At 39.6% G+C, this 10,940-nt stretch overlaps 2 protein-coding genes and 1 pseudogene across 7 annotated transcripts in view; 2 read left to right on the top strand and 1 right to left on the bottom strand.

Moving 5' to 3' along the window:
• The window catches only part of LOC121326894, a 21,521-nt pseudogene extending 20,735 nt beyond the window's left edge, over positions 1-786 (top strand).
• Positions 787-2,455: 1,669 nt separating this feature from the next.
• Positions 2,456-10,485, bottom strand: LOC121327070 (60S ribosomal protein L5-like). Its single transcript, XM_041270865.1, has 9 exons — positions 10,402-10,485; positions 7,658-7,801; positions 6,945-7,014; positions 6,736-6,851; positions 6,510-6,644; positions 5,381-5,583; positions 4,412-4,589; positions 3,187-3,275; positions 2,456-2,615 (listed from the first exon to the last, which is right to left on the bottom strand). Exons 1-9 carry the CDS (start codon positions 10,483-10,485, stop codon positions 2,516-2,518), a joined length of 1,119 nt encoding a protein of 372 aa, XP_041126799.1. The 3' UTR covers positions 2,456-2,515.
• Positions 10,159-10,940, top strand: part of LOC121326880 (ecotropic viral integration site 5 protein homolog) — a 52,196-nt gene continuing 51,414 nt past the window's right edge. For 2 of the 6 annotated variants that reach the window (XM_041270497.1, XM_041270492.1), the window contains exon 1: positions 10,354-10,620. In XM_041270497.1, coding sequence (XP_041126431.1) covers positions 10,588-10,620 — 33 coding nt within the window. In that variant the 5' untranslated portion in view covers positions 10,354-10,587. Of the gene's footprint in view, positions 10,249-10,348; positions 10,621-10,940 lie in introns of those variants that run through there. The other 4 variants (XM_041270496.1, XM_041270495.1, XM_041270499.1 and 1 more) reach the window with 4 other exon arrangements.

The raw sequence follows: 10,940 nt of genomic DNA, 5'->3' as shown, positions 1-10,940 counted from the left end.
TTCATAAAATCATTTACAGCATTTTGATGCTGCAGTTGCCTCATTCGTTAATCATGTGTACAAATGTTGTACCTGTAATGTTTTAATATTTTTAACCAAGAAACCACTATTTAGTACATTCTGTGGATAAGGCCATTGGTTGCCGTTTCAGAATGAATTGCTATGTTCAGATCATTCAGATGTTTACTAAAAGTTGAGCGTGACAAATTTGCACATTAAAGAATAACAAAACTAGCATGTTTTCTATAATTAAGTAATGTCTGATCAAAAGGTTTCTCCTTGAAAACTGACGAATTACACATCAAAACTAATTCAAATTCTCATGTGGAAATCTCCCAAAGTTAGTTGCAAACCACATTATTATACACACACACACACACAGAGTACCAGTCAAAAGTTTGAGTACTAGTTTCTAGCAAGTGTTTCAAATTTTTAACTGGTACTCTGTGTGTGTGTGTGTGTGTGTGTGTGTGTGTGTGTAGTTATTACCTGTAACTTACTGAAAAATTGCAGAGTTCTGAGCTGTACAGGCAAACATGGTGATGCTCCATTGTTCAGTGGCAAACAAACACACAACCCATCTACAATAGAACACTTCAGCAGTGTGGTTACCTCAACTTGGCAAATTACACAGATTTCAGCAGAGCCATGTGAGGAGTAAACCATTTTGAACAGAAAGTTCAGGATTTGTCAATTTACAATAACTTTCAATATACAGTGCTGTGAAAAAGTATTTGCCCTGTCTGATTTTCTTCATTTTTGCACATTGAATTTGGTCAGATCTTTTTGTGGGTTGTAGTAGAGGGAGTCAGAGAAAAAAATGACACCAAAGTTTAGTGCTGCTTTCATTTGGTGTGCAAGGTAAATCACACATCTTCAGCAGCCCCCCCACCCCCCACCAGGTAACCACCCAATTGAAGGGATAATTAGGGACAGCTGTTTGAATACTTTGGTTAACAATCAGGCCTGATTTGGGCCAGCCCTGCCCAATATAAATTTGACTAACTTTGACCCTTACCATCAGAGTGAAGTTGTCAGCACACAGGTTCTAGTGGCTCTTCATGCCATAAATCAAAAGAAAGACCTCCTGAAGACCTCCAGGGAAAAAAAACGTTGTTGATGCCTATCAGTCTAGAAAGGGTTACAAATCCATTTCTAAGGCGCTGGGGCTCCACCAAACGTCAGAGCCATACTGTCCAAATGGAGGAAGTTTGGGACAGTAGTGAATCTTCCCAGGAGTGGCCGCCTGGCCAAAATCTCTCCAAAAGCAAGGCATCAAATCGCCCTGGCAGTCATAAAAGAACCCTAGAACAGCACCCAGGGATCTGCAGGCCTCTCTCGCCCTGGCTAAGGTCAGTGTTCATGACTCCACAATCGGAAAGACACTGGGCAAAAATGGGATTCATGGCAGAGTAGCAAGGCGGAAACCACTGCTCACCAAGAACAACATGAATGCTCATCTAAAGTTTGCCAAAAAGCACCTGGATGATCCTCAAGAGTTCTGGAACAATGTTTTATGTGCAAACGAGTCAAAAGTGGAACTTATGGGCCAACATGGGCCCCGTTACGTCTGGCGAAAACCAAACACTGCATTCCACAAGAACCTCATACCAACGATCAAGCACGGTGGTGGTAGTAGTGTCATGATTTGGAGATGCTTTGCTGCATCAGGACCTTGACTATCATTGAAGGAACCATTAATTTTGCTCTGTATTAGAGAATTCTACAGGAGAATGTCAGGTCATCCATCCGTGAGCTGAAGCGCAGCTGGGTCATGCAGCAAGACAATGATCTGAAACGCACAAGCAAGCCTACACCAGAATGGGTGAAGAACAAGAAATTTAAAGTTTTGGAATGGCCTAGTCAAAGTCCAGACCTAAACCCCATTGAGATGTTGTGGCAGGACCTGAAACGAGCAGTTTATGCGCGAAAATCCACAAACGTCACCGAGTTGAAGCAGTTCTGCATGAAGGAGTGGGCCAGAATTCCTCCACAGCGCTGCGAGACTGCTCAATAACTATAGGAAGTGTTTGGTTGCAGTTATTGCTGACAAAGGTGACATAACCAGTTAGAGTCTAAGGGGGCAATTACTTTTTCACATGGAGGCACTGGGTGCTGCATAACTTTAATAAATGAATGAAATAAGTACCAAAATGGTGTTAATTGTTCACTCAGGGTCCCTTTTATCAAATATTAGATTTTGGTTGAATAGCTGATAAGATTCAGCGTCAAAATTGCAAAAATGCAGCAAGTCAGACAGGGGGAAAATACTTTCACGGTACTGTAGATCTAATGTGTAATGAAATCCTGAATCTTGCAGTTCAGGTTAGCACTATGCTGTTCACAGACATTACTATAAAACAATCCTCTCTCTCTTTCTCTCCTCCAGATTAGTGAGAAAGTGTAATATAGAAATTAAAAGCGAGAGGTAAATTTACTCACTCAAACAAAAATGTCTCTTCCAATATATTTATTAGAACAAGTGTATTTTGATTTGAAAATTGAAAGCACCACTTTAGCTGTCGTCGGCCTGTTCCTGTGCTCGGAGGAAGCTGCTCTTCTTCTGAGCAACACGGTCCTTTCTCTGAGCCAGAGACAACTTGGCGCGGTTCCACCTGCATTAAAAAACACATGATCAGAACAGGTGCTTTCTAACATAAGGATTTATATGGCATACTTTACCAACGCACAATCTCTACACCGAAAAACTGATTCTTTGAGAGACCACTGGTGTCAAGTCATTTTACAGCCACACTACACAACTTAAATTTGTGGCTCAAATTCTTGTTAGTTCTTAAGGCAGGGCAAGCCAAGCTAAAAATAAGAGATGCCAAATAACTTGTGTGACAGACCAGTATTACACAGATTACAGTGCATGTCTTCATTTACCACTGGTTGTTGGACAAAAGGATCAAATATTACAAAACATGAAATCAAATGTTACTTCAAGTTTTAAAACTTTTTCAAAAGCACTCCATTGGTTTGTAAAGGCTAAGTACCAGACAGTAATGCCAACACAGTTAAGCAACCTGGTAAATTGCAAAGTTCTAACCTGTATAGAATGGAGGCTACAGGTTACACTGAGAATATTGAAGGCTTTAGGATATATTTTAAAAAAATGCCTTCAGGAGAACAGAACGCATTCTCAAAACCACATTGAAACAACATCTACAGTATGAAACATACCTCTTCTTCTTGACTTCTTTCATGGGTTTCTTTTCATGCACAGGATTCTCCCGGATAGCAGCATGAGTCTTGGTATACATGTCATTAACCTGCAAAAAACAAAGTAACAACGATTATTACTGAAACAGTTCACTTAAGATTGTATTGTGTGTATTTTTTCTTTTTCTTTTACAGACACACACTACATGCCCTGCTGGACTGCAATTACTGCATGTTTTCAAGGACACATTCTATATACTGGTCACATTGAAATGTTACTAAATTTTGTACTTTTGATTAGATCATCCTGAAACATTTCTCATAACCACCAGGTCAAGCAAGATTTAGGCTGGACAAATTAACCAGTCTCTGCAACACTGTAGATATCATCTCTTCAGACTTTCTGCGGATTCAGTTTTCAGATCCTGTTGCAGGACCTTTGCAATGTGCCCCATTTTCCCCTCATGACCACTAGTAATGACTGGCAGTTAACATCTAATAGTAGAATACCCTAGAACCAAAAGTCATATACACTAGCCTTTAGGAACAAATGTAATGTTTGAACTTTTGAAACATCTTCCTGCAAAAATCAAGCTACTACAATTGCATCAGACATACTGGAGATGTAGCCAAACAAAAGAATGAATGTACTGTAGTGTGAAAAACAACAACAAAATTAAGTTGTGAGAACACAAGACAATTGCCTCTGGTTAGTGTCAATTTCAGGCAAAAGTACTGACACAAATTTGGACCAATTCTCTATGCCAAGTGACTATTTTGGGTGGTTCAGTCTAACACAAATTCCTTACTTTTTACTGAAAGAATGTAGAAAATGGGTTATTGAAATATTACAATACCCAAATCCAGAGACTAATCGCTTTACAGAACCACTTAACATGTAACAAAATGTAGGCAAATTGGAAAAACACCAACCATGTACCAACAGTGACTTGACTCATCTTTGAACAAAAAGAACACCTCTTCCAGCCTCAAGACTGCCGTTGCTATCTAGTTGTAGCAGACATGTATATAACCCACTTCTTTGTGTACAGCAATGAATAGACACTCACTACTTCACTTCAATTTCTGTGTGTCCACAAGTCAAACCATGAGCGTGTTTTGATTTAGTTTGCTTCAAAGCAAGTCCTGAGGTTTGCATAGAAAATGTGGATCATTTAAAGTGAGCAAACAAAGTTGACTAAATTACAATAAATAAATAAACAAATAAATAAATAAACCCTCTTGCCTTGTCGGGAGTAACACCGTTTTTGATAAACCTAGAGAACTGCTTCTTGTAGGCTTCCTCATCTTCCTCCATCAGATAGCTCATGTACTCCGAGACGTTCTGGCCCATGATGTGCTTGCGGTGGACATCTGCGTTGAACTCCTTGCTCTCAGAGTCATAGCCGGGGAAACGTTTTGTGCTGCAGAATTAAGCACGGCAATTTGGAAAACTAGCAACCTGCTAACGTGACATTTAAACAAGACACCAACAAGGTTTGCTTAGACCAAAAGGGCTTAAGGACAAGTTATCAACCAAACAAACAAAAGTAACTTGTGGAAGGTAGAACAGGTTTCAATGCAAGTCAGCCACATCTACTGTGCAAAACACATCCCCAGTGAGGGATGAAAACTGACCGTAATCATTACATTTGCACTTCAGAAGTGTTTATTAAATGGTTTTATACTACTATGTAGACTAGTCGTTTGAATGTTTGATATCGTGCACTATGATTGAGAATGTAGTTAACGCTATTCTATTGTGAAATGTTTAAAACAAATTAAACAGAATGACTGCAAGTGATAATTTTACTGTAGCACACTAGGAAATAGTTGTTTACAGTTGCAGTCAATGTTAAATTGATTTTCTTTAGGCGACATCTCAGCTGTGTGTGTATTATTGATCGAGAGTATCCGTATTACGGAAAATGTAGGGACCTATTGACAGTACTGTTACAGCGATAACTCAGGCACATTTAGGATCACAATCTGAAGTGTGGGCCAGCAATGCTGTTAAACTAAGTAAAGGAATGTTTAATAGCTTCAAAACACCACTGCTGGATGAATACATTATAGTTCTCCCAGTGGCATGGCAAGGATTTTGTTTTTGGGGTGGATGGAGATTTTTTTTTGATGATTGCTTTGTGAAGTTTTCAAAAAAAACGATAGCAAATGTAAGCCTAACTTTACAGGCAACAACCCCACTCAAGCCTACCTGTGAGGGATGGACAGTCCACCATCAACAGCTCCTTTCAGGGCGCCGAACACTTTGTTGCCAGTAGTGGTTCTTGCAAGACCGGCATCCAAGTAACAAGTGAAGGCACCAGGCTTGCCATCGATGCTCTCTACATTGTATTCGTCACCAGTTACCTCAAGCTGGCCTTCATACACGCTGTCCAATCCAAATTTATTCAGCAACTGCAAGCAATGAGGATTAGAATTTTACTTTATGGACAGATTTGCACAAACCTGCTCTACATTACACAGGAAGTTATATAGCACAAAAGCAAATGCAAACTAGACTGCCTTAACCAGCAGTTTCAATTAGTGACAATATTTTCTTCCGTTTTGGACTACCACCTTACAAGCAGATGTCTACTTTCACCCTCAGCATACTGGTCATGAGATATACAACATTTAGCTCCATTAAGACAGGCTTGAAAACCCATGCTCTAGTACTTCACCGATACTAAATGGCAAGGATTTCCCCAAGTGCATTTTCTTGGTTGAGAGAATATTTAATATACAGAAACCATGCATGTTCATGTCAGATCAGGTATGGGATACCCTTCTATTTAAACTGTTAAAGTCTGAACCACAACGTTGTACATAGACACTTTGTACTACACAATGTTTGCTCAATATAAATATAGCAAACCATGTATTTGAAGCAGAAAGTTGTATAAATGCTGTATGCAACTACTGCAACACATTGTCCAAAATGTATACAGCGACAATAAAGACAGCTGCAGGTTTAATTTAGGAATGTTTGTTTCTTTTTTATTTTAACCAGTTAGGAAGCTGGTGTTGAATATGCCTTGTATACAATGAGTATGCCAATGATTTGAATACCCAACCAAACTCACCTAGACCTCACCTGCTACAACAGCACGGATAGAAATAAGCCATCCACTTCATAGCAGTTTGATCCCTATTTTAACATGACACTTGACTCAAGCACATGGCAAAACATATGAGTGAATGGGCTGTGCAATAAGCCTTGCTTCCACCCCTGAACAGAATGTTGGTGTGCCAGAGGACCTAACATGCTATGGTTATCTGTCACTGCAGTAACATTTTGAAAGGAGATGTTCTAGATTTAGAACATTGAAAAAAATTCTTACCCTGCGGGCCAGCAGCAGACCAGTGCAATAGGCTGCAGCATAGTTCGTCAATCCCACACTAACTCCATACTTGGGTAGTTCATGGGAATAGGCAGCACAGACAATCACATCCCCTTCGATTTTGGCATAGGCGATCTGCAACAGAAAAGATGCACATCGAACACACTGACAGCACACGAGGTGAGGAACTACAAGCACTCCTACAGAAGCGAAATGCAATGCCCACCTGGCAGATGATGTCCCGGTTGGTGAATCGTACAATCATCCTGTATTTAGGAGTATTGTACTTGTTCTTGTCCTGAATCACCAGGCGCTTGCGGGCAAAGTAGTCAGTTTTACCCTCTGGAAGGAAGCACACGTGTCAACAGCTGTAACAGTAGAACATAGCGCGGTCTTGCAAATCAAAGCAAAGGTTAAGCAAGCAGCTGTATTTACCTCGCCTTCGCCTGAATTTCACCTGGTACCTTTTAAAGTACGCCTTATTCTTCACAACTTTGACAAAGCCCTGTGAACACCAACAAATACATTAGTTTGCGCGACAGGTAGTAATTTGGCAAGTGTTTTTTTTTTCAGTCACAAACACATCCACGATGGTTACTTAGTACCTCTCCACGACAGGTAAGGAAAAGGCCTATACACTTCTATACCATGAAAACGAGTGATCAGATTGAAGCACGAAAAATAAAAATGCGAATCGAGTATAACCGGCAGTTAGCCCGAGTCGGCATTTTGTTTTATTAAATGTCGCTCGCTAAACATCTCATTTAATGTCTACATTAACAAGGCCTAAGGGAACACAAACCAACATGTAATTCAAAAGCGTAATATGGCGATTCAGCCCCATCACCTCCCTTACAAAAAGCTCTTCAAAACATGCTCAAGAATGTATTTTGGAATACATTTAATAGCAGCGACGCACGAAGTTCAAAACACCCTGCCAAGAATCGTATTTACATGTTTTTTTAAATCGTGCACAGAGGTTCAGCAGCCATTAGGCCACGTTGGAAGGGACCCCGGTGAAGCTGACACTGTTACAATCACACATCATCCAATAAATTCAAAAAATGTTTTAAAGCAGAACTCAACACCATTTAGTTGTTAGACGTCTTATCTGATTATTTTTGTGTGTATTTTGCCCATTTACTAACCATTTTGCTGACTATTCGCCCACTGTTATATGGGAGAACGGAGTCACGGGACAGATTTAAGACTCCGCTGGACTGAGAAAAGGCCGAGCGTTCTGCGCATGTTCGGTAAATAGTGTCACGGAGCACAGACAGCAGCGTCACAGACTAGATTGGTTGCAGAAACTCACTTATGGTGACATCTGTTGCCAGGGAGGATTATAGAAGTTTAAGAACAAACGTGCTGCCATTTAGTCTGGTAATTTATTGCATATCTATTGTGTCCTCTACCACCCCCTTGTACAATACAGTGTCATACTGACAAAACTTTGCTCGTGGTTATTTAAATAATACCTTTAAGTCTATTTGCAACAATTCATTAAACTTAGTTATTTATGAGGTCCAATCTATGGTATACTAATACGCATTCGGTGAAACACTTTAATACTGCCGTACTTATTTGCGTCATCACACTTTTGCAATCTTCGGTTTAGTGATAATTGCACGTACTAGTTTACACATTTATCGGATACACTTCCAAATTCAGGTGCATGTTGTAGCTACAGTATTTACACCTTAGTTGCAATATTTAATACTTGTACTGTCAAGAAGTTCGGAAAAATAACAGGAACACGACGCAAAGAGTTCCATCCTCATAATCACAACATTGTGTGCGAAGCCCATCCAGTACTACATAGTAGTAAATTGTATCCTGTTTTAGGTGTTCTTTATTTATGTTTTGTTTTTCTTAAAAAAAAAAAAAAAAAAGAATATATGGTAAAACGCAATCTCTGTAGACAAACCTAGCTGACTTGTGTCTGTTCAGCTAAAACGGCACTGTCAATAATATTTTCTTTCTAATAGACTAGCTAAGCAATCGCAATTATTTGTTGTGCAGTCCCATATATGATTTTGTGACAGAGTTACAGTGTCATTCTTAAGCACTGACCTTGCCACGTCTGATAAAAGTAGATGGAAAACGCACACACACAAACACATACACACAAACAACAACATAAACAAACAAGTTATAATAATAATAAATAATAATAATAATAATAATCAAATTAGGACCCGCAAAAGCTTTACAAAAATCTTGAAAAACAAATTGCTATGCTAGTCACGTTTTCAAAATCTATTTCTTATTTCTTCTATTGAAGGTCTTATTTTATGTTTCCATTGTATACTTTATTTTTGAATGCATATATTTCAATGGCAGTGCCTAATCTATCACTGCCGGTGTTGTGCCGCAGTTCGGCTTCTACAGTTCAATATACAGTTCTTTACCCATGTGTATATCCTGAATGAATGGAAGGAAAACAGGTGAAGACCCAAAAGATTCCCAGCACAGTCAAAGTGAGACATGTATGTTACTAAAGCTAATATCTAAGCTCTGCCCACAGTGACCATTGCATGCAATTCAAAAGCAATGTGAAGCTTAAGTTTCAGTTTACTGGGCATTCAAAACTGCTAAATAATAATACAAAAAGTAATGAATTTACTCACTCAGTTGTAAGATATGAATAAGTATACAAAAACAAATTTAATTAAGAAACAGCAGCCCGCGAAGCACCCTGAATTGTATTTAGGTGCTGTAAAGGTGATCTGTGGAGTAATGCAGATTGACAATGTGATACCAAGGCTCTCAGACCCCTGACAAAATCCAACAGTCAGAAGTACAGTCACTTCAGGCTAATGTGGTGGCTGGCTTACGTGCCAAAGGCACACTTTATCCCTTTTTTTCACTCAATGTTTCTGGAACGCTGAATAAAAATGGTAAAAAAAAAAAAAAACCTGTGAATATCACAGTCGATCTCTCTTTTAAATTACATAATCTATAAAGTTAAACGCTCAGCTCAGCTGTTACAAGCCGTGGAAGCGTCTAAGACAGCGTCAGAGACATCATCACTCTGATTCTAGAGGGGTAAAGGTGGTGCACTGTGTCTGTGATGCATCGCGAACCAGAACACATTCCACCAATCTGACATAAGGGGGCAGCAGTTGTTCTTGCAAGCGGACTACTATACGAAGTGATGGAAATAAGAGACCCACTGCATAAAATGTTTTAGATTGACAGGTTACAAGATCAAGTGGGCTCAGATAAGCAACTGCCAGGTTATTGCACAAGCACAACTCGTCTAAATCAGACCAAAACCAAAACTTCTAAATGAAACAAACATCTAACCAGAATAACAGCAGTGAACTGATTTGTTTTTTCCTTGGTCGCTTGCAATATAATGAATCTAAGAATACAGTGTAACTTGCAAGTTTACCATCATCTCTGCTTTTGTGCCATGTTAGTTAAAAGGTGTGTCTAGGCAAGGTCTGAGTAACTTAACCCTTTCATGTATGCAATATCGAAAACAGTTGAAAAACAAGTACCGGTAGTTTTTAACTTCCGTATGTCCCAATATAAATATACGTCCCTATGTGGTGTAGCCTGGCAAATGGTTAAATCATAAATGGAAACCTGCGTGGTACATTAATGCTTTCAGGCGAACAAACTGGAAAAGTAGGTTATTATCTTGTTAAAAGGTGGGGTAACTGAGCTATTTCCGCCGTGTTACACGACTCTTTGCCTTTGTGTTTACGGAGATGACAAAACATAAGCTTAGGTGAGTGAAGTCTTATAATAAGCTGTGTTGTGTAGACGGGTGGATATTCAAATATGTAATTAACTGCGTTCCGGCACCCAACACTAAAAGCCAGCGTCTCCTTTTATCTTGGCGCATGCCTGGTGAGTGGGCTGCTTGACGTCGAGCACTGACTGCTTCTTCTTCTTGTACTGCGTTGGCTGGCTGGATAGCTGGCTGTTCGTTGGTGCTAGTGAGTTTCAGTGGACGTGGAAACATAGGGGAGTGTGAAAAAAAAAAAAAAAGCACTACAGCTGTTGAACTTTATAACCCATTTCATCTGTACAAACGGGACTCTGAACCGTGCTGAATGGAAAGTTAATGTTTAAAGCGAGTGTTCGTACACCGTCTAAGGTAAGAAGAGTTTGTACTGCCTCTGTTCTGGCTGCATTCAGTTGCAGACTAGAAACGCGCAGCTCTCTTTAAACATTCCCTGTGTTTATCCTATCTGGTGGAGCGTCCCTGGGAATGCAGAGGATTGATCTTTCTTTTAACAGAGCGCAACTGAGTACTCAGGAAATTGTTTGACTTGTTTTTTAAATACTATTGTTTTAGCCAAAATTGGGGCTGGTGGTTTGTTTAGTGGTAGGCCTGAATAAAATGCTAACAAACGAAACATGTTTTCTCATTTGTAATATTTATTACGCCTGTTATAATACAGCAAGCCAACTGCA

This window comes from Polyodon spathula, chromosome 14 (genome assembly GCF_017654505.1).
Source record: "Polyodon spathula isolate WHYD16114869_AA chromosome 14, ASM1765450v1, whole genome shotgun sequence".
Classification (NCBI taxonomy): domain Eukaryota; kingdom Metazoa; phylum Chordata; class Actinopteri; order Acipenseriformes; family Polyodontidae; genus Polyodon; species Polyodon spathula.
The sequence above is the reverse complement of the archived record's forward strand: the minus strand, read 5'-3'. Positions and strand labels throughout refer to the sequence as shown.